This window comes from Tenrec ecaudatus, chromosome 13 (genome assembly GCF_050624435.1).
Source record: "Tenrec ecaudatus isolate mTenEca1 chromosome 13, mTenEca1.hap1, whole genome shotgun sequence".
Lineage (NCBI taxonomy): Eukaryota > Metazoa > Chordata > Mammalia > Afrosoricida > Tenrecidae > Tenrec > Tenrec ecaudatus.
Genome location: NC_134542.1, coordinates 28790569 through 28815140, shown reverse-complemented (window position 1 = coordinate 28815140; position 24572 = coordinate 28790569). Strand labels below are relative to the sequence as shown.

General features: G+C 39.7%; 1 protein-coding gene across 1 annotated transcript; it reads right to left on the bottom strand.

Moving 5' to 3' along the window:
* Positions 1 to 2319: 2319 nt before the first annotated feature.
* Positions 2320 to 23646, bottom strand: MYL1 (myosin light chain 1). Its single transcript, XM_075529454.1, has 6 exons — positions 23521 to 23646; positions 11541 to 11568; positions 7444 to 7587; positions 5404 to 5577; positions 4892 to 4969; positions 2320 to 2348 (listed from the first exon to the last, which is right to left on the bottom strand). Exons 1-6 carry the CDS (start codon positions 23644 to 23646, stop codon positions 2320 to 2322), a joined length of 579 nt encoding a protein of 192 aa, XP_075385569.1.
* Between the last annotated feature and the right edge of the window lie 926 nt (positions 23647 to 24572).

Sequence of the window (24572 nt, the reverse complement as noted above, 5' to 3'; positions counted from 1 at the left end):
TAAGGTGCAATGGGAAAAGCATTAAGTATATCTCATAAATAGCACACTTTTTAATTGAAAAAGAAAATGATAGAAGTTTAGTTACCTATCTCAAAACAAAAATAAGTCTTTTAAGATTAAACTAGTTCCCATTTTGTTTGTGGTGATATTTGGAATTTTTAAGAACATGTTTAAATGGCCTGATATAACGACCAAATACAAATATTTATCTAAAATGGCATTATCTAATATGATCATTATCAACCACATGTGGTTATTTAAACTCAATTTTAAATTAATGAAAATTCAATGATTTAGTTGTGCTAGGCACATTCCAGGTGCCCAGTGGCCACACACACGTACATTGTACAATTCAGATACAGATTTCAATGGTCCCAGAAAGTTCTATTGTAAAGGTTGTGTGAAATTCCCAATTCATGTTCTTAGGCATATTTGTCTGATAATGGAATTTTCCTTAAATGAGTGATTATAGCGTTCCAACATCAACTTGGGTAGAAAAGCATAGGTCGAAGTTGAAATTGTCTACTGGAATATGAATGATCTTTGCTAAAGGTAGATGGAGCAAGTGGACTTGAAGCTCCAACATTAGGAAAAAGTTGCTTCGGCTTCTAAAAATATGTTTGCAGGCAGCTATTGCCAACAGATTTTATAATGCTATATACTAGAGATACTTTTTGAGAGTTTTATTGTTGCAGGTATCAATGATGTACGCTTGGAGGTAGACATCTACTCAGCAGCTCCATGGAAGGATAGGCTTGGTGATTTGCTCCCATAAAGATCATGTCCAAGAAAACCCATCCAGTGGGTGCTAATTCGTGACAGCCTTATGCACAGCAGAGCACATCTGCCTTGTTCTAAGGAAAATAGATCACCAGGATTCTAAGATGATAAAGTCAGTTTACACGATGAACTTTGCTGTCAGCTAACCTTACCATGTAGTACATGCCTTAAAAGATTGAACTGAGGTCTTGGAACTAGTTATGCAAAACAGGAGGATCATAGTCGAAGAGGGAATATTGATAAATGGGACCGTACATTCCTGAGGAGCAATCTGATCCCTAGAGAGCTATTCTTTTCTTTCTTCTTAAGTAACAGCCGGAAGGGCACTTTAAATTTTATCCTTGTAGACATTCACTGAGAAAAATCAAGGGCTTATTAGAACCTTCTAATAGGTCAGAGGGCCACTAGTGTAGCCACGAGTGTAGCCACAAGCACGGTGGTTTATTCAAACTGGAAGGAATTTGCTTTCATTTTCAATTTTCTGGATAATTTACATGAAAAGTCTTCTGACCCCATCTGAGTTTCCTCAGTGATCGACTTATTAAAAATTCAGTTTGTAATTGAGTTACAGATTGTGATGATTTGATCTTTAAAAGTTCAATTTTCATCAGTTATTATGTGCATTTACAAAAAAAAAAAGAACCTTAAAATTATTTTCTTTAAATTAGAAGATAAAAACACAAAGTGACTTGAACTTGAACTTTCCAGACTGACCAAAATTATTTATTGATTCATTATTTTGAGGATGTTCATTGACTCATGGTTGGTGATAAGGGGTGCTTAGCTTTGAGATTGTCCGAGTTTCGTCCATCTTGTCTAGAGCAGCTGACACTTGGTTTGTAGTGTAGAAATACATTTCAGAGAGAATACGAAAGTACACAAAAATTCAGGAAGTCCTTCTGTCCAGAACAAGAGAGATTGTTTTGCTTTTCTGAGGGGTGGTCACCATATCTGAACAGCTGGTCCTGGGCCTTATTAAAATCAAGTTCCAATCAGTCTTCGTAAACAATGCTTGTTCTGAAATGGGAAAGGGAAAGGGGTTAGGTATGGACTGCAACATAATTATGAATGTAAAACCCACAAAATGAACTATCATGTATGAGTTAGTCATTTCCTAGCTGTAAGAACCTGACTTATCTTCTGAGTTGTTATCAAATTGCAGCAAATCCTAATAACTATGTTAGTTATTCACAGGATTGAGGCTTCTATTTGATGAGCAGTCTTTTCCAGTGCAATTACTTAACTAGTCTATGGCTTGCTGAATCTCTACTGCACCAGCAGTCAAAAATAGGTTTTATGGATGAAAGCCCAAACCTGGTAGGTTATTTTGGCTTAGACGAAGAGATTCTATTTCTAAAGAAAATATCTCCGGTCCTTAGTGCTACCTGTTAATATAAATAACTCTTAATTAAGAACACTTATGAACTATTTCTACAGCATATAAACTAAGCTGCCACGTTAAAATATATCAAAAGGAAACATGAAACATGAAAGACTGGACATGATAGTTGGAACAGGTACATACCTCGAGTGCTCCATTTAGATAGACATGATGTGTTTGACAAAGGCTGTAGGGGTAATATGGACAGGTTAAAATTAGCTAAGAGCCAAATTTAATAAAATAGATATTTAGCAAGTTAGCTCAGTCCTAATTGTTCTTAGCTGCAACTCTTGACTTTATTTGCTCAACTCAGCATACCCTAATACTCTTAAAATGGATTTAATGAATTTTTTCCACTTTTGAGAGTTAATTTTTTTTAATACATGGTACATTCACATGCTTTTAAAAAGTAATGTTTTTGTTGTTGTTCTCAAAACCCCAAACTCATTGCCATTGAATCAATTCTGCCTCATAGTGACCTTAGAAGACTGGGTAGCAGTGCTCCTGTGAGTTTCCTACACTGTAACTCTGTATGGGACGAGAAAGCCACGTCTTTTCCCCATCGAGTGGCTTGGAGCTCACGGCATAACCGCTTTGTTTGAGGCTGTCAAATCAGTCCGGACTCAGGGTGGCTGATTGCTGTCCATCAGTGTTTTCCCTGACTGATTTTTGTTGGTAGACTGGCAGACCTTTCTTCTATCTGTTTTAGTTTGGAAACTGTGCTGAAACCTATTTAGAATCATAGCAACATGAAAATTTCCACACTACAGGTAAGGTGGTAGCTACATTGGTTATAAATGGGATGAGGATGTCAACCACGAAGGCAATGATTCAACCACCGAACCACCATTTAAAGGTGGGTTCAAAGTCTTTTGTTGTCGTGTGCCATCTAAATGATTCTGACTCCTAGTGACCCTGTTGGACTAAGTAGAATTTACTTCTAGGGCTTCCTATGCTATTGTCTTTATAGGAGCAGATAGCCAGGTCTTTTCTACTGCAGAATGGCTCGGTAGGTTCAAGCTGCAAACCTTTCAGCTGGCAGTTAGTGCTTTGCTGTCATTCCACTAGGACTCCTTTTATAAAGAATAGAAAGGTACATGATAAAAGACAGCGTCCTCATTCATGACCCCCAGCCCCTCTTCCTTTCTGTTGAGTGAAGTTCTAAGACCTCTTTATGCATATGCAATAAGAATGGAAATGCTTGTTTTAGTTTTTTTCTAAATGATAGAATCCACCAACACCGTTTTGCACTTGTCATGTTTCAATTTATAACATATTTGGACATATCACCGTCAGCACATACAAGGGTTTAAAGCTTCAGAATGTTTTGTGGTACGGCTGTACCAGACGTCACTGGCCACGTCATACACTAAAGGCACTTACAGCCACGTGCTGCTCTGAACTATACTATAATGCTAACCATGTCATATAATCATTTCATACAGGTGCAAATATTATCTCAAGATTACGTGCCTCAAAATAGATAGATGGAATCAATAGAGATTACTACATACTCTCAGCTGGAGCTTATCAGTTTAACATTCTCATCAGGAGTGCATGAGATTGCTTGTTTCTATACACTCGTCAACCCAGACTGTGTGGTCAAGCACTTGATCTTTGTTAATTCGTTTATTTTAAAATGCCATCTCAGTGTTGTTTCAATGAACATTTCTTTTATTAGGAAAAATTACATTAAGTTTAACATCTTTGAATATCATATTCATTTTAATCCATCTTTTTTATTAATTGGCCATGTGAGCATTAAGTTGTTTATTGTTCATGTAAATTGTTAATTATTATGAATTTGTAGTAGCCTTTAAAATTTTTTTTAATTTTAAAATTGAGGGGAGAGAATTTCTTTGTAATAATAATTGCAAATATTTTTCCTAGTTTATGATTATCTTGTGACTGCTTCTGATAGCTTTTGATCTATAGATTTTAAACTATTCATTTGCAGTTGAATTTATCTGGAAACACAGGGAATCTAGGACAGACGAACCCCTCAACACCAGCGGTGGGAGTGGCGACACCAGGAGGGAAGGGGGTGTAGAAGGGGAGAACCGATCTCGGAGACCTATGTGTAACCTCCTCTCTGGGAGATGGGCAATGGGAAGGTGGGTGAGGGGAGATGCCGGGGAGTGTAAGATAAGATATAATAATTATTTATAAACTATCATGGGACCAGGGCTGGGATCGGGGAGGGAGGGGGGCGGGGGAAAAAAAGGGAAACCGAGCTGATTCCAAGAACCCAAGTGGAAGGTGAATTATGAGAATGACGAGTGCAACAAATGTATAAGGGTGCTTTGCTCAATTGATGTACGTACAGACTGTGATAAGAGCCTTATGAGCCCCAATAAAAAGATTTAAAAAATTTAAATGCATCTGGCCCATTTCAGTTTTAGAAAGTCTGATAACTCCAAATTTGTAAAATAATCCTTCCTTGGTTTTTATACCGTTAGCTTTTACACCTAAAATTTGTGCCCACTTTTCCAAGTGTAAGATGTCTGTCTTTATTTTCTGGGTGACTCTCTACTTTCTTAACCCCAATGGTTATTAAATGCTTCTTCTTTTATGTCATGTTTTTACAGCAGTAATTGAATGTAAAAACAATATTTTCAGAAAAAGTGAAGTTGAATTAAGATCGCCTTCTTGTCTCAGAAAAATCAATTAGCCTGAGCTCCAAATATGACTCGAATCAGTTGCTAAGCGCCGGGGCGCACAGGCCTGTACCTTCGTAGTTGATGCAGCCATTAGAGTCTTCCTGGCCCGCCATCAGGGCTTCCACCTCCTCTTCCTTCATCTTTTCACCTGATGGAACACAACTCTTTGTTCATAAAGAAGAAAACAGATTACGTTCCACACTTCACCTTATGGTACCAGTCATGAGCTCCCTCAACATGTGTCTAGACTAAACTCTTGGAGATTAGGAATCATGCTCTCATATTTTCCTGTCAATGAGTTGATTTCAAACACAGGAGTTCAATGCATATTACACCGATTCTCCAAAATATATCCTTCAAATTCCTACAATGCTTTGCTTGATTATTTCACTACATTTTAAACTCCTGTTTCTGAAGAACAAACTCATTGCCACTAGGCTAATAGAAATGCTTTCTGCCTTTTGGCTGGTCCTTGCCACTTTCCTTTTCTCTACCCATTTTGATTACCCCACGTTTCTTCCAAGTTACACTCGTTCAGTACAGACTGAGTGAGTCCTTTGTTACCTTGCTAACTCTCCTTACCTAGGGTGGCTAACACATGGCGGAGCTCAGCACCCATGACCGTGCCATTGCCTTCCTTGTCGAAGACACGCAGGCCCTCCACAAAGTCTTCATAGCTGCCCTGGTCCTTGTTGTTGGAGATCGCTTGCATCATGGGCAGAAATTGTTCAAACTCAATTTTCTTGGCATTCATTTCTGGAAGAAATCACAATTTGGAGAGTTGGCAGCTGCCATAAAATACCATCCATCTCTGAGTCACAAATTAAGCCTGGAAATGTGTTCTCGCCGATCTGAAAATCTTCAAACAGCTAGTTTCTTAGTTGTCAAAGTGGTAAGACCAAAAGATGGCAATAAATAATATGTGGGTGCTGACCTCTCAGTGTCTAACATATCCTTGATCTACCACTGTAACTATGATGTGACCCTTGGGCGAGTCTTCACAGTGCTTCTGTGAACATGAAGAGGTGATACAGGAAAAACTTATTTCAATACCCGGCACATACTGAGTGCTTAATAAATGTTAACTGATATTGTGTTAGATTGTTAATTTGATACTTTCCAAAAATACTTAGGAAGCAATGTAAAATATATTGTGCGACAACAAAGCCATATAGTAATACTTAAATATTATTACATATTCCACCATTGCCTTGAGATCTTGTAGCACCTTCAAGTTGCATTTTAAGTAACATTAAAAAGAAGTTTCTGAGAAAAATGTGTGTATGAAATATTCCATCAAATGTTCTTTCAACTGATGTCGGTTTTGTGGTTTAGAGGCCTGGAGATGACAGGGCTTTCTTTGGCATCTTCTGACAAAGTAAACTCATTCACAGCAGACGTATAAACTAGCCTGTCAAGGCATTTGCAAACGCTGCCCACCTCATGCCTCACCCCAAAATCACAATTCTCTTTTGCAGGTCTTCTCACAGACTAGAGAACCAGCACACCAAGTAATATTATAAGCAATTGCATTTAAGGGCTCAATAAATAGACCCTGGTAAAAATTCCAGAGACGCATTTGGTAAGTCAGAAATGGCATTTAAATGTAAGGTTGTGCCTGTTGCTTCTCCCACTTTATCTCCAATTCGTAGTGACTTTCTGCAAGATTTAATGAAGAGTTTTCCTTCAAAGGAAATGAAGGCTGAGGAAAATTAGTACAGCTTGATTTAGAAGCCATTTTACTTCAAATCAATTTTTTAAAAAGAATATCTCCTAAACATTTTCAATTATAAAGAAAAATATAGCCTTCTAGCCTTTTTTCCTAATAGCAAATATTAAAGCTCCAATATTGTTTACTTGATAAAACTTCAATTTATTATTTTCTTCTTTCGTCATGGTTCATATTTTATACTTTGCCATGAGCGTTTCTTTGTTTCATACCAGGGTTTCTATGTTGTGTATAATGAATTTTTCACTTTCTCCATTTAGGTATCTTACTGACTTTTTTTCCCTGTCTTTCTCTAGAACAGACAATACCCCTATTAAGGTTCCATCCTGCCTTTTCTTAATTATGATAGCTGAGCTTCTTTTAAGATTTCCACAGAAGTCAAAAGACCGAGAATTGGACAAAGTCAGGATGTGATTCCAGTCAAGTTAAAACCATCACAATTTCATTTCCACAGCTTTTTATTAAGGTGTTGGTCTCCGCCAGAAGGGTGTCATTATAATTCACTCCGAGTTCTTCACGGAGCACATTGTGTGTTAGCCATTTATCTCTTTTGTCAAAACGTACTTATGACCCTGAACATTTGAAGCCTCAAAAATGATTTAGATTTCTTTGGGTATAATTTCATTTCATTAGCCTTTAAATCATGAACAATCGTGATGATGTTTCTACCAGCATTTGGTGTTATTTCCTTTCCTTGGATGGCATTTTGTCCCGTAGCTTCTCACAGTGCTGTGACTTTAGGTTACCAGGGGAAAGGCTGAGAGTTTTACAGCCAAGAGGCCTACTCAGCATCCTCATAAGCAAACTGAATTCTAATTGGTGAAACTTACTTTTCAATGGATACAGACACATTCTGACTTTCATACTTCTTGAAAAAAATCAGATGTGGTTACCTTCATTGCTGGGGTTCCCCAGCACCTTCTTCACCTCTGCATTGGTGGGGTTTGTGCCCAGAGCCCGAAGGACGTCCCCAACCTGGCTTAAAGTGATCTTGCCTTCACCTGTCCGGTCAAACAGGAGAAATGCCTCTTTGAAGTCTGAAAAGGAAAGAGAGAGAGAGAGAGAGAGAGAGAGAGAGAGAGAGAGAGAGAGAGAGAGAATGAATGAGGGTACTTTTTTCAACTGCTTCTCTATTAACCCCTCCCAGTTCCATGAAGGATCCAGCCCACACTCTTATGGAGTCTCCGAACAATTACCAACCATCCAGGTTGTTACTTGCTCAACTATCCCTAGCTCTGGCTCATATCATCATTGGCAAGCCCTTTACTCATAGCCTATGGGGATTACTTCATCTTCATTTTGGGGATTATTTGAAGGCAAGATGTCCACCTCCAAGTCCTACGTCGTTATTAATCGAATGTGATCATTGGAGCCTCTAGTCGTGTGTGTTCCCATTTCCTTCACCAGTCTGGGAGGCAGATATGAGGCTTTGAGAAATCCTACAATACCTCATAATTAACAAAGTTGATAATGTCTGAAGAAATCAACTTCTTTTTAAAAACAGTTTTTTAAGAAATCAAATTCTTAATCAACATGTGTTAAACGAGCTTAGCCCAAACTTAGAGTTGCCCAGAACAACCTCCTTGGCATACACCATTCTTAAGATCTCTCTCTAGGTAGTTTTCTCCAAGAATAGATTCTTCTCAATTGAAAAGTTTCCAAGGGAAAGACAAACTACAAAGTTATATAATTTCCCTAAACCTCACCTATGTATAATTCTAGTATACTGCTAGTACAACTGATACAGAAAGAGAAATGTTTGCATCTATTCATATGGTAATGTCTCTAAACATTTCTCTTTTCCCCCTACAGATAATATCTATAATTAAATACTCATTGTTAGATGAAAAATATTATGGAGATAATTGTAGATTCACACGCAGTTGGAAAATAACAATGCAGAGAGATTCCTTGCACTCTCTGCCTCGGTGTTTACATTTTGCAAAATTATAGTGTAATATCACAGCCAGGATATTAACATTGATACAATCCACTAATATTCATATTTCCAATTTTACTTCCACTCATTTGGGTGTGTGTATTTGATCCATATTTTTATTTTAAAGTGTTGCCTGCTATTATGATAATCATGGTATTGGTTGCTCTCCGAAATCTTACCATTGTCCTTTGATGTGAATTCATATTTTAGAATTACACTGACTGAGAACTTAGCACTGTAACCCCCAAAACAGACTACAACCATCTATGTTTATGGACTGAGGGGTAAGTTCATTTCAGTTGAACCTGAACTTCACAAAATGGAACTGTCTTGGGAAACCAAATGTACTGATGGTAACCTGCTGCAGTTCATACCAATACTGAAAGCCAAAATCCTTGTGAATGCTCTGGTCAGGTTGAAAGCATTCCTTGTAAGCCATCCCAAGAGATCAGATCAAACGATGCTATCTAGGGAGATTACTCAGCAAAGTATCCTCATCCTCCATATTACTAAAAAAATTGTATCATCTACTATATTCATAAACACCTCTAGCTCTTGTTACCATTCTTTGATAAATGTCCCCCCTCAAATACAAATTTATTATTTTAATTCAAAATCTATACACGCTGACTTTAACAGATCATTCTTCTAATCTAAAAACCAATATGATTTTCCATTTTTTTAAAGGACATGTGAAACTGAACTTATTACTGGCTCTCGGCTTACATGGATGGATCACTGAGAGGGCTCACTGTTACCTTGGTCAGTTGCTGATTTAGAAATAGAATTTTATGGGCTGTAACAGAATCCCTCTGACCTTACATTAACCCTTTTGTTGCTTAAAAGACAGGGAACTAAAAGAGGCTACTCTCACTACCGTGGAGTTTTAATATGCCCAGTGATCTTGCAGGAAAAAGGCCTGTCCATCTCCTTGTCTGAAGCGGAAAGCCAAGAGAAGGCTATGGCGCACATCTAGTCTGTAACAAACACACCGGGTTGCCAGGAGATGGAATCAACTCCAAGGCCACTTCACCAATTTCAGGTTTTAAAACAGAGGGTTAGTCTACAACGTGGGATGGAAAACTGTGGCCCAAGGCCCGACTGCCAGCTTCTGTTAATAAAGTTTTAATGGGATGCAACCATTCCATTAAAATGCTAGCTCCTTTACTAAAACAGACAGCTGTAGAACTTTATGGGGGTGATGCAAGTGTCCTACATCAGTCGTGCCTCCAGAGGTAGCTGCTAGCTCTGTGGTTCTTGAGCAATTAAATATGTCCAGAGGAGCCCTGGCAGTATGGCCATTAGGCATTGCGCTGCGATCCGCAAGGTCAGCAGTTCAACACCACCAGCTGCTCCACAAGAGAAAGATGGGCTTTCTACTCCTGTAAAGAGTTACAGTCTAGGAAATTCAGAGGGTGGTTCTAAACTGTCCTAAACGGTTGCCATGAGTTAACATCGGCATGACTAGATGACAGTGAGTGAGTGAGTCTGAGGCGATTGATTGGTGACTAGTGGCTGGTCTGTAATGCTGTAATTTTCTAGTCCCCACCCCCCACTCCAGTCCTGTGAAACATTCAAACAAAGTAGCCGAGTGTCACTCATTGAAAAAGGAAGCAAACAATGGAAGTCTTCATTCATTTCAGAAAATATGGGTTTTGATTTTCTTTTCAAGGTTTATACTTGTCTTTCTGGTACAAGAGAAAACCAGTTGACCGTGCCAGTGTTTACCACTTAAAAAATATCTAAAGATTATCAGTATATGGACTAATAGTAACATTAAGCCTTTTGCCTCCTGCAAGGACTTTTAAATCTTCCATTACTTGGTCTTGATATAGTTTGGCATTATAACTTAGATATTTGACAGGACTGAGAAGTAGTCGCTGATAATGTAGCTGCATCACTAGTCAAACATGCATTTTAAATAAGAAATTATACTAGACAGGGTAAAAAATCATCTTTCATAATGTGATTTCAAATGCTCTGGACTACTCAGTTGTCAAATCATTTAATCATTGTACTTCGGATCATCAAACACATTGAGAGTGGACGTGAGTCCGTGCTAGAGCCAGGATCCTCTTTTTACTGCATTGATATCAGGAACTGGAAGAGACTGAGGCAAGTAGTATCCTTTAAGTAGAAAATGAATATTTTAACAGTTCCTTAATGATTACTTTTCATTATTTATACAGTATAATTTACATATGTGATTTCATGTAACTGTAATTTTTCTCTCTTTTACAGATATATCTCTGCTTGAGTTCATTTGGATTTGTGAAGCTTTCATAGCATAAAATTCTCCTCTCTATACTTCTTAATAAAAAAGAAGAAAAGGGCCGGGGCGTTACTTATGCTCTGGCTTGAGACCAGAAGTGGTGGGGAGAAGTGAGTGTTATTAAGATTCAGCATCTTTTAGCTAGTAACTGCTCTCATGGAAGAGCCTTCTAGCTGATTACCGGTGTTTGGCCCCCTGACTAACTCATTGGGTCCTAGAACAAGTCCCATCATCTCCTTGGGACTCTGTCTTGCCCCTTTAAGGAGGGATTGAACCTCCCTGATTGTCTCTGAATTCACTGTTATTTTCTAATAACTTGACCTTCTGAATCTCTCAGCTCATCATTGCAATTATTTCACAGAAAAGAAAAATTATAGAGATTTGATGATGGGCCAATATTATAATCAATATTTTCCAAATTGAACAAATTGTTTCCCCTTCGGGATTTGATTAAGAGATTAGTCCTCCCAAATGTATGTCCCCCTTTCAGAATATATGTTATTACCTGTTGTGTCAAGTTGGGTTTGTTTAGGATCCAGAAAATATCAGAACCTATTTCATTGCAGTGTTTGCCTTTGGTTTGCTTACACTTTTGATGAACAGTTACAAGTTAGGAATCCTAGTTCCGGTGTTCATCTTCAGAGGGACTGAAAGCGTTGGGAGTGGTAACATCAGTGAGGATATTTAGGAAAAGCTACTCTCATCCCAAGGGAGTTGGCTTTCTCCTGGGCCACCTTTATACATGGACACATGTTAGGAACCACATCTTTTACACTTACCATCCTGCTGTGCCTTAGAGAACTCGATCTGTTAGAAAGAAATTAATCACAAAGAGTATTTTAACCAAATAGAAGTGTTCTGATTTTTGAAGTGTATCCAGCTCATTCCCTGAGTCATCGTCAAAGTAAGCTCCACAAGAAAGCCTACTTTTCAGAGTTCAGACACAGCTTGGACACTGGGAAGTTGAAATACAAAGTAACATTCCGAAACCAGGCAGTGCACCGCCACCATCCGGGATAGAGGAGCTCAATTCACTTACCAGCAATCTGGTCAGCACTGAAGGACTGCAGTGACGGAAGAGAGGGAGAAAGAAAGAAAGAAGCAGTACTCTTTCAAATGCATTGACAGAAGAACGAGGGCTCTCTCCTGTGCGTGTGCTAAGCAGGTGTCATTGTATAAGAAGGTTGCCTGAGGGTAGTTTCGAATCTAGAAACATAAAAAGCTATTGCAAAAGATCATTAGGGAGCCTCTTTCCATATCTTTATCAATGAAACAATGTTTTAACAGATTTTAAATCAGATGTTTCCTAGAATAGTATAATAATCTGTGCCATGCTGAAGGTATAGGACTGTCCAATCCAGACACAGTGCATTAAAATGATTGCGGTCAGCCTGCTGATGAACCAGTTCATTCTTATATTAGCACACGACACCCTGTACATCAGAAATAGTCTCCGTTTGGGCTATTGGCATCATTGCCTAGTAATTTAAGGAATAATATATTTCTGTATTTGCTTTTCTAAATTTAGATTTAATATATTGAAATCTAAAACACTACTTTAAGAAGGAAGATGGATTTTTTTTTCAGTTGACATTAGTAGCTGTTGTTATTTTCTCTCATCCTCAGTTCACCTCAAAAACAACCCCCAAAAGAAAGAACCAAAGTAGAGACTAAACTCACAATTGAAAAGGTTCTTTACTCAATCCTCCTCCATGTCTACCCACCCCTCTTCTGGAAAAGACCACATGCACTAGCTCTAATCTCCTGTACATGACGAACCATTTTCTTAAAGGACCCACCATGATGGAGTTGCTGGGCTGCAAGCAGCGGTGCAGCTGAAGAGTGAGCGGAGGGCTGGTCCAGTCCCTGAGTGGGATCCTCTCTGGCGGAGGTTTCCTTTTATTTCTGGAGAAGCTGTGAGCTCACTGCCAGCATCAGGTTTCAGGGAGAAGTTGCCACTCCCCCTGGAGAGTGCTTTAACTTTCTTAGGGCAAAGGGAAAGAGGGAGCTGTATCCTGAAGGTTATTTTTAGGAAACCAGAACCCAGGAGTGGGCAGCCCCAGTGAGACTGAAATCTGTCAGTACTTTTATGGTCTTTCTCTTTCAGAAGTTCTCTCGGGATGCCTTCCTTTAAGAAGCGTCTCAGTTGGTCAATGGCGCAGGAGTTTAATGTTCTTCTAAGGGCTTGGGCTGACCTCCTTCCCTTGGTCAATCATAAGACCCAGCAAATTTCTACACAGCAAGTTTGCGTGTTCATGGAACTTGTTGGGTGGGGTGGGGTGGCTGCTTTAGGGTTTTAAATGGCAGCTGTGTTAGAAGGGCCCTCCTCTAAAGTCCCGTCCTCTATGCCAAGGTTCAGATGACTTGAAAAGACCTCAAGTTTCATTCTGCTCTGGGATCATCACATTATAGTTGGGCCTGTTCTTGAAATCTATTAAAGACTTGCTTCTTGCGAGTTGTATTTTCAGAAATAATAAAGTTGATCCCAGCAGGGAATGGGTTTGACCGCCTTTTCCCACCAAACTTTCTCAATTTCTTTACATTATCAGTGGGTTTATTCCTCTGTTCCTGTTACCACTATGGTGGCTGCCAGTCTTATTTTTCTAATTTCTGTAGCTCTAATTATTAGAGCTAATGATTAGCGCTGATAGCTCTGACCAGAATGTTCTTCTTACTGGTTCTTTTTTTCCACCTTTTCAATTATTTAATGACTTGGCTCTGTAGAGTCTACTAAAATCTCCATAACCTTAGGATGTGGAGGAAATCATGGACAATTCCGTTATATATAGTAGGAACTCTAGTTGAGAGATCTTAAAGAATTCAAAGGCAGGGGCTGTGGAAAGTACAATTGCATATTACAGTTTAGGAAGTATCTGGCTCATCAGTGTCTGCAGGTGGTGCAAATCATTAACATGCTGAGCCACTAACCAAAAGGTTGGAGGTTCAGTTCCACTCAGGAGTGCCTCAGAAGAAAGGCCTGTCAACCTGCTGCAGAAAGCTCAGCCACTGAAACACCCATGGAGCACAGTTCTACTGTGACACATACGAGACCATAGTCAGTTGGAGTCAATGTCACAGCAACTGCACAAGTGCTTGGTTGACAAGGAGATTTCATGGTAACTTACCTGAGAATAGGGAGCGATTTCCTTCTCAAAGTATTGTTGAAAAAGATCAGACCTGGGATGGCCACCAAAAATTTAGATAATAAAGCTTCTGCAGCCGTAGAGAAGCTCGCTAGCTCAGAGGATATTGGACATGAATAGTAGTTACACTCTGCTTCAGCAAATGTTTTGTGGGTGTTGGTCACAAAAACCACAGAGTCTTCTTCCGTTGCTGTATTTGTTAGTGGCTGTGGATCAGTTGATCGGGACATAGGGCAAGCCCATCGGTTCATACTAGAAGCATAGGGTTTTCAAGACTGACTTTTCTTTTTTTAAACCTTTTATTAGGGGCTCATACAACTCTTATCACAATCCATACATATACATACATCAATTGTATAAAGCACATCTGTACATTCTTTGTCCTCATCATTTTCAAAGCATTTGCTCTCCACTTAAGCCCTTTGCATCACGTCCTCTTTTTTCCCCTCCCTCCTCGCTCCCCACTCCCTCATGAACCCTTGATAATTTATAGATTATTATTTTGTCATATCTTGCCCTATCCAGCATCTCCCTTCACTCCCTTCTCTGCCGTCCATCTCCCAGGGAGGAGGTCACATGTAGATCCTTGTAGTCGGTTCCCCCTTTCCAACTCACTCACCCTCTACTCTCCCAGCATCGCCCCTCACACCCCTGGTCCTGAAGGTATCATCCACCCTGGATTCCCTGTGCCTCCAGCTCCCATCTGCACCAGTGTACATCCTCTGCCCTATCCAGCCCTGCAAGGTCGAATCCGGATCATGGTAGTGGGGGAGGCTGACTTTTCAAAGCAGCTCGTCAGGCCTGTCTCTGAGGCACCTCTGGGTGCGTTCGGACATCTACCTTTTGGTTTAGTTTCCGTATTGAACCATTTGTGTCAGGGCGGACATATATTTTCCACATGTAAAGACCTAGGTATCACTTTTTGTCGAACAAAATTTGCAAGTAGTGAAAAGAATGTCATAGGGTCTTGTATCTCAAAATAGGAATCAAATGTTTTCAAGTCAGTAGTGCTGAGATGAGCACATCTTCATATGTAGATGGACTTTTGGAGATATTATTAGGAAATGAGGGTTAATAGAACAACTTAAATGCTTTGAATCATAAGGGGAAAGTGGATGGTAGGAACACAGGTGGAAATTTGAAACATTTGATAATTATATCATTGGAGTCTCATAATTTTTGAGATATAAATAAAACCTATTAGATCAGAATGTGTTTTCTTTATGCCCTTTTTAGTCTTCTACATGTATAATTATTTAAGATGAATTAGCTACGCTTATTACTGAGAATTTTTATAGATGAGGGATCCTTCAAAAAATTTGTGGAAAAATGGAATGAACAGATAAGTAAATATTTTCATGAACTTTTAAAACTTATCCTAGATAAGAGTTCTCAGTAAGCCTACGCCCAAACCCAGTCTCACTGCCATCAAGTTGATTCCCACTCGTGGATGATTCCCACCTATAAGCACAGTAGAACGGTCCCGGTGGGTTTCTGAGACTGTAAATCTTTAGGAGAGCAGACGGCCTCCACTGCCTCCTACAAAGTGGCTGCTGGGCTTGAACCAGCCACCCTGTGCTGAGCAGCCCAGCACTACACTACCTGGCTTCAGCAATCAACATAGGTGATTCAAATTTCACTTTGATGTTTTCAGTAGAGCCACAATTAAACAGAAAAAAAATCAACTCACTGCCATCGAGTCAATCCTAACTCAGAGCGTCCCTATAGGGAAGGATCAATCTGCCCTGTGGGTTTCTGAGACTGCAGCTCTTTACAGGTGTAGGAAACCTCATCTTTCTCCAGTGGAGCGGCTGGTGGTTTCAAACTGCCAACCTGTGGTTAGCATCCTAACGACAAAATACTATGCTCCCAGACTCCTTGCTCCATAGAGCTCGTAAATATTAAATAATAGAAAACAAATCCTTCAGCGTTCCACTACTGGATACAATGCCTATTTTTATTATTTTTAAATAGACAGTCATACCTTTGTAGATGGATATACAATAATCAATTTGTACAAAATATGTTGAATACTCAGGGATATCATTTTCAAAGTTATATTTATGGTTTGAATATTCTTAACCACTTTGGTATTATTCATCATTATTGTTAATGATGATGAATCATCATTATTAAACTGTAATTTGTAGCCTCTTGTCAAATTATTTCATGTGAATCTTTTTCCATTTAATTATATTTAATACATACAGAATAAAAATTTAGATGGTTTTGGTACCTACTGAGGATCAAAGTGAATATTCTGAATGGTTTCATTGACATATAAGTAACAGGTCAATGGTTTAAATATATTAAAAGGAGTAATACAACAATCAGCACAATCTATTTTAGAACATTTTCTTTATTCTTCTACCCATCATTATTAGGTCCCTATTATCCCAAACCCCTCTACCATAACCTTAAGGGACTATTGTTCTAGTTACTGTCTCAGTAGATTGACTTACTCTGGATTTCATATAAACAAAGTCATACAACAAACCCCAACAATGACAACAAAAGAAAACACAGATAAACCGCAATCCATGTGAAAGCAGAAAAGATAATAGAAACTAGGACAAATGAAAAATGGAAAAGAAAATAATATGTAAAAATTTAACCTAACTAGAGCTATCTATAATCCACTTTTCAAATCATTCTGCCTGAGGACAAGATCATTCACATCTCTGGTCAATGAGTGCAGGGAATTCAATGGAGTTGAATTCCCATAGGATCGCTATAAATGGAATTTGGGCTTTTACTATTATCCACAGCTTTCTGCAAACTGGTTGTGAGGTATTTAAGCTCTGCTAAAATTTCTTCCTCTGATTTTGGAATTTAATGAATATAATCCTTGGATCACACTGACTGGTGTACTCCTTCTTTGTGGACGTAGCTGACACCTCTTAGATGGATACTTATATTAAGCCAAGCCTTAAGACTCCAGATGCTGTCCTTTCCGATACCAGGAATCGTCGGATTTCTTTACTACACTTTGCGACAGCACCCATATCTTCAGTGACCAAAGTTATCGTTTAAGCAAATCATTGGTAACAGTAGACAGAGCTACGTTCTAAAGAATACAGTGGAGTCTAAACGTTAGCGGGCCCAGATTCTGTGCTCATAGACTAATTTCAAAATGCTGTTTATTCCCCGAGACAACTTTTTAAAGGACAAAACTTTCCCCCGGCCTCTCTGCCTAGGATGATAGAAAGCTGAGCTAGCTGCTTTCTGAACAAGGGCGTGGTGTGGCTGGTCAAGGTCGATTGATTTGCATTTGGTTTGCTGTGTCATGATTTGGTTTGCTTTACAAAGTAGAAAGTCTCTTCTGTCTCAGTGCTCTCCTCTCTTCTCTGCCTCTTAGAAATTAAATATCAAGATAGTGAGAAATACTGCTACTAGAGTTCTGCTTTATGCCTGGGTTTATTCCAAACACAACGTGCTTCAATGCGTCTCTTTGATTAGTAGGTGGCAGAGGGACAGTATTAGATTGTGAGGATTTTCTCTGGTTCATGTTTGGAAGCAGACTTCCAAGCCTGCCCTCCTCATCTGTCTTAGCCCGCAAGGACTGAAAGCTCTCCACGATGGCTCTCTCCGCTGGCTGTGGACGTGAGGGCGGCATGGCTTCTAGCGCCATAGCAACACGAAGTCACCAAAGGACAGCGCACTGACAGAAGACTGTGCCTCTCTCTTTTATCCATTTCCTTTTCTCCCATGTATGCTGATGAACATTCCTAGATGTAACCTGTGGGAAGGATAGCAGGAACTTTGTTCCTGATAACGCATACCTAGGTGTGGTATGGACCTGTCCTAACCTCTGCCACCCAGAGTTAAGCAAAGTTGCCTGGCACCATTCCAGATCAATGGAACGTTTTCTACACCGGAGGCAATCTACTTCTGAGCAGCGAGGTACACAGAACTTTGCTCACTCCAGGGAAAATGAAAATATAAGCTGATACCAAGGGCTCAAGAAGAAAGCAAATGTTTTGAGAATGATGAGGGCAACAAATGTACAAAAGTGCTTGACACAATGGATATATGTCTGGATTGTGATAAGAGTTGTATGAGCCCCCAATAAAATGATTAGAAAAAAAGAAAGAAAATGAAAATATAAAGTTAATTGAGATATGTTTTTCATTTTCAGGGAAAATGTCCTTTTCTGACTTCAGCTCACTGTATAAAGTTGAACTGCTATAATTTTAAATTTAACTAGTATAACTGAAGTCATCGATAACTTTTTAATTGAACTTCTGCCCTCCAAATTCTGATTGGGATGGAAATAACATTATAGAAGTCGATGTAGAAACAAACTGTTCAAGATCCCGTTTTCACAGAAAAACCATTTCAGTATGAAGAGGAGCAGAAGAAAGTGTAGGCTCAGCAGACTAAATATAATCCTTTCCACAATTTCCATGAGTCAGACGGTACTCAGTACCGGGTAATGATGGAACAACATCTGAAGACAACTTGCCAGGGGCTCATTTGCAGCTTTCAAATGTCGAGAGGCTAAATTTGGCACTGTCGCTTTGTGATCTCCTCGTCTTGCAAGGACTTTATTATCTTAAAAATTAAAAGTGCTCTGCATTATTAGTTGGTCGACATAGCTGTTCCTTTCCAAAATGAATTGCATTTTTCATGGACATCATTCAGTTGTGTATAATAAAATGTGATGTAACTCTAGAGAAAGTTACTGAATGCCCTTTAATATCTTTTTGCTTCACTCCACCTGTTTCTTACAGTACAGATATTTGATAGAGGAAATCTCATACCAAGAACTAGAAATAGTCTTAAATAAATTTTATTTGTTCCTCAGGCCATATTCATATGGAAAATGGTTGACACTGAAGTTGTATTAAAATTAATTTGTAATATTGAAGGAGCAGAATAAAAACAATAAACTTAAAAAATTATGTGTGAAAAACTTAGAACATAAAAAAAGAAAAAAAAAGAAAAACTTAGAACATATGAATATTTACAACTATTCCTTCTAATGCAACATTGATTACATAATGCTCTTTTCCTAGTTCTTTTTCTTACACTAGTTAAGATCATAGTTTTAACCAAGTGACATTGTTTCTCTAGATATCACTCCAGTGGACGTTTGGTTGAGATTTCCAGTTTATATCACACTATTTGTTTTGCAAACCAAATAGAGATTACATATTGAAATGTAAAGGTTAAGCGTGATGTGGGTGTATTTAATTACACCAAAATTATTAAAAAATTTACTGTTCCCTTATATGCAAAGCTTCTTTGGATTGTGGTGAACGTACATACACATAGATATAATCAGACATTTGCCATTTCAGCATTTTTCACATGTATAGTTCAGTGACATTAATTCTGTTCATCATGCTGTATAGCCATTAGATCTACCCATTTCTGCCCCCCCCCCACCTTTAACAGAGATTCAATGCTTCTGAAGTTTGACTCTTCTTCCCCCCACCCTCCTATCTCTGGTCTGTTTCCAATGATCATGAAGCCAAATTTGACTCTTTGGGACCCTCGGAAGCAGACGGCCACATGTTCTCCCTTGAGTTGGAACTACTCACATTTCACTTGGCAGCCAAGGGATTTAGCCAATGTGACACCAGGGCATCTACTCTGCTGATCACTATTGAGCTTTTGTCTCGGTACATTTGCCTACCAACACCACCTTTTTTTTACATCATGTTCCATCCCGTTTACAGCTCAAGGAACTGGAGCAAAGGGACCAGGAGTCTTTGTCGGTCCTTATATTCTGCCCTTCATCTGTAAATAAGGCCCCTCAAATCGCAAGCAATAAATCATAGAATCTATAAACTGGAGAACGGATTACTGAGGATTTCAGAAGACGGTGAACTGGCTCTGCTGTGCGCATGTCACCCCCTCTTCTGGTTGTATGGGGATGTGCAGGGGAACATAAGCGCCAGGCTGCCTATTTAGCACAGTTAAAAATAAAGAGAAGCTCCTTCACACATTCCTAGAAATAACATTTTCATACAGAAGAGGTGGTTTAGGATATTGGTTAGCACACTTGATCCGGGATTTGATCTGTTAGGTTAGATCTTCACTCCATCGCTTAATACAAGCGATCCTGGACCAATTCAAGTCAGGGTCACAATGTATATCCCATAACTCTTCTCTACTGAGTGTCCAGCAGCGAGTAGGTGTACTTAGGAACACTAAGTTGCCACTGCATCCATTCCGTTGAAAAATTCAATCTCAGATGTGAGATTTGTGACTGGGTCAGGTTTCTGTCAATGCATTTTGTACCTTTACCACTTTTTGTAATGTCTCCTGCAGTATGAGGGGTGACCTGATTGAGTAGTGACTATAGCAAGGGTTACAATGGAAGCAACACTCTGAGAAATCCACCCAGAGGCTCATCACTCCCAGCAATTCTGGCATGCCAGCAAGACATGCAGCATGCATGCGGCACTGTCATTTACATGCCGAAGATCTTTAAGAAATCTAGGCTCATCGTTATCTGATTACTTCTGTAGTTACTTACCTGGGTCACAGTGGAGACAAGAAATTCTGTATCTTTCATTTGCACCTATCATTGTATTTTTGGTGACTTAATTCCTCTACTAGATTCTGTCAGAAGTGTGTGTGTATTGCTTGAAGATCATGTGCTTAGAACCATCCAAGACAGTAGCTTTCATTATTGAAATATCCACAATGCGTATGTTTGAAAAGAATAAACTCATTGCCATTGAGATGATTCCATCTCCTTGCAACCCTATAGAACAGGGTAGAACTGTCCCTGTGGGTTTCCCAGACTGTAATCTTTATGGGAGTAGCAAGTCTCTAGTGTGGAGCAGCTGGTGGTTTTGAACTGCTGACCTGGTGGTTAGCAGCCCAATGCATGGCCCATACTGTCACCAGGTCTCCTTGAGAAGAGTGCTTAGGAAAATCCACACGAGGAGGGCATTAGAACAGAGTGCCCTAATTAACCATTACTATGACTGCTCCAATCATACCACCACCCAAGGATGGCACATTTAAGTTTCGGGATTACTCCAAGTGTGGAAGACCCTGAGATTTCCAATCAGATATAATTTATGACAGAACGTTTACAATCCAATTAAGTTTTGTTCTTTATGGAGTTTCCAGAACTGTAATGAACATATAAAGCAGCTCTATTAATTTCCTTAAAGTTCATTTTTCGCTCTGCTTAAAAAGTGCAGAGATTGTATGAGATAATATATCTAGAAGCAATTTTAAGTGATTAAAAGCATCATAATATGGAATGCTTTAACATACACTTCAATTAGCCTTCTTACTAGGTTGAAATGAACTTTTATAAAATGTGCAGTTGCAGCACATCTTTGGCTCCGCTAAAATACCTATGAAGATGCACTGGTTTTCCCTAGATGAATGCAAATCATTAGGAGCAGTACGGTTGTTTTACAAAAATATATCAGTTCCAGACCTGTGATACTCTTTTCCTTTAGAAATAGGCCCCGTGAAGGAACGATAAAGGTCAATTTCCTCAAGACCCACTTATTTATTTTTGATTTATGTCCCTTCTCAGGGACTATCACATCTTTCCTTCCTCAAGGAAATACTGAAGAGAGCTCATGCCCATCTTTAGAGTCACTCTCGAGAAGTATTTCTTCCTGCTGCTTTTCTAGTGTAGCTCATATGGTCATTAAATTCAGCATGAGATGGAATGATAAACTGATTTTAATATTCAGAAAAAGGTCACTTCTATGCTGGGTATGAACAAGTAATTGGTTTGCTGTCTAGATTTAAAAAAAAGTTTTTGTCTCTCCTTGGAGACCTCTCACCCATTAGGCTAAATTATATTTATTTATTGTCATCCAAGGAGGAAAATTAATGCCTGTTTTCATTAGCAGGAGACTTCTTTTTCTTCTTAAGAAAAGCACGTCGACCATTCTTTCCCAGATGCTTGTAATGTCAGATACAAAGAGAGGATACTGTCTTCTAAATCACCATAAATATAAAGAAAAATAGCCGTGACATGGACGCAGGTAGCTAATGTCACTATAAATTGGTGAGTTAAGCAATGGAGACAATTGGAATCACTGTCGTGGCTGTATGCACGTTCACGTTATAATTTTATAATGCACAAGGAGTCTGTACCTATGAAGGTACATTAGCAAGGATTGCCTGTGAGGAAAATTCTAGTTCCTCTGGAGCTGCATGTGTGCAGTCATCACAGTGGAAAGCATTCACTAGACGATCCTGCGTGCATGCTTCTTCCTAGACAGTCGTTCAGAATATTTGAAAACCAATATTAGAGTGTGTTCTTTTCAATTTCTTCAACGATGGTTTCAGGTACCTGCAAACTCGATGCTTGTGGTGATCTACTTCCCTGACACTGAAACATAGCATTCCGTGCTTAAAGGGGATGCTAGGAAAAATACAAATGTATTTCAGTTCGCCGTGTGTATCGAAGGGTGACCGAATTCAGCATTTATTTGAAGGACCTTAAAACAATCCACGATTATACTAGTACAGTCAACGAAAGGTTTGTTTATAGGTGCCCATCATCGCCGCAAGTAAACATGGCTGACCACATTCAGATTTATCCCGCTCAGAGCTTCTGGCTCGAGTGGAAAGATTGCCTCGCCGGCACCTGCCCCCTCAGTTCTCCATATAAGGCAAGGTCCTTAGACCCAGATTTTCATGCTGACGTTGGGACCAATCAGAGGCCCGTGGATGAGGACAAGGTGCACACTTGGGGGACCACATTGAAGAGAGGTAACAGGCATATCCATGCTGTCATTTTACCAAGAAACAGCTGAGCTTTGGACAGCGGGGAACTTAGATCACAGCAAAGTGATGACACGACACTCCATCATGCTCTCTAGTTCAAGATGAGCATGCGCGCGCTCAAGGACACAAGCTAAAAGCCATCTATCTACCCAACACGGTTTACAGGGTTTTCTGGTTAGTTTCATTTGGAAGTAGCTCACAAATTCAGAATTAGATATTGTAGGTAAATAAACAAGATGACGGTTATAGTCACTGAAATCCTTAAGCACATAATTCTCTGCCCTGAGAACCCATGTCGTGGTGTATAAAATTTTATTAGGCAAAGCTGGAGGGAATTGGCTTGGATTTCACAAATCCTCCCTTTTGCAGATGAGGTAAAACAGCTGTCAAATAAAAGACATTCATGACAACTGGATCATCGTCTGTTTCTAAACTTCTGGAAACAAGGAAAGCTAAAAGTTTCCTTTTGAAATCCCGTCAAATTAAGTCATTCCGTTTCCACATAGGGTTTCTTTGTACTGTCAACAAAAAACCCACGACGACTTCAATCTACAAGTGCAACTCCTGTAAAACCCATACACGTTGCACGTAGAAACAATTTCTTCCTACTTTTCGCTCTGACCATTTAGGGAAAATAGAAAGCAAAGATACCACGAGTCAGCAGAGGTCCCCACATCCAGTACCATTCTCATAATACATTTCACTGGCCTCACGTTAGAGGGGCTTCTTTTTCCCTCCCGCAGGCAGCACTTTCTTTCCCCCAATCCAGCAGTGCACCTACTACAGGGGTACGGTTTTCTCTCCGTGGAGAACACCCCCCCACCCCTGCAAGTTCCTAGAGTTCTTTACTGTTGAGAGGCGTTTCAGTGACCAAACAATTCACCCGGGTAGTTACCTTAATGGCGGAGAGGTCAATTTTTTCTTCCTTTTTGACGGGGGCAGGTGCAGGGGCAGGTGCAGGGGCAGGGGCAGGTGCCGGGGCAGCGGCTGCCGGTTTCTTCACGTCCTTCTTTGGGGCCATTTTGTGCAAAAGGGCGAGGGAACAGCAGAGAAAGTGTTTCTCCAAGAGAACCTGTCACAATGATCCTTGGAAGAGGAGTGGCAGTGCCCTTGGTCCACGGCCCAGTGTCTTGAAGGAGGCCCCAGGGTGAGGAATGGTATAAGAGCATGCATATATATTTCACCTAGTGCCTAACAGAATCTTGACACATGCGGCTGGATTGGACAGTTCTCTAGGCAAGGGGGCTGGCATTCTGGCTCAGACTATAAATGGAATCTAAAGGGTCAGAGCCTCATCAATTTTTTTAAACTCCCCTGGCCTTTTCTTTTTCTCCCTCCTCCACCTCCCTGGAGAGAGGAGAAAGAAAGACTACAAAGCCAGCGTCGGATCCTTTCATGACAGGGGATTGACTGATGCTTTTTCTTGGTAGAATTATAGTTCTGCTGAAGTTGTAAATCTTTTGCGCCCCCATGCCTAAGGAACTTTACCGAAGGATTCAATTTCAACTTGGTATTTGGCAGCGAGCATCACCAACTTTCACCCCGCTCCTTTGGTTATACTCCCACACCCTTGCCATGATTTGCAAGGAAATGTTGGTCAGCAAAGAGGTGCTGGGGTTTAAAAATAAAAAAGCAAGCCAATAAGGAGAACCCACCGAGTCTGAGAGTGATTCCCTTCTAGGGAGCATATTCTCGCTCACTCTCTTCTCTCTCTCTCTCTCTCTCTCTCTCTCTCTCTCTCTCTCTCTCTCTCTCTCTCTCTCTCTCTCTCTCTCTCTCTCTCTCTAGTGTGCCGGGAATTCTATACGAAACAAATGTGACGAAACACTAATTCCTATAAACTAATATTTTCCTATAATTTCAAGACAAATATGAACTGGGATGAAAATGACAGCACAACTTATCCTATTGGAAAACGATTTGTCTAGTGGTATAATAGTTCTCAAA

Excerpts from the sequence above, each read along its gene's own strand:
- MYL1 (XM_075529454.1), bottom strand. The coding sequence starts at position 23,646 with ATGGCCCCAAAGAAGGACGTGAAGAAACCGGCAGCCGCTGCCCCGGCA. Across the intron at positions 5,578-7,443 it reads GGGGAACCCCAGCAATGAAG|AAATGAATGCCAAGAAAATT; the intron begins GTAACCACATCT and ends GATTTCTTCCAG. Across the intron at positions 2,349-4,891 it reads TGGCTGCATCAACTACGAAG|CCTTTGTCAAACACATCATG; the intron begins GTACAGGCCTGT and ends TTACCCCTACAG.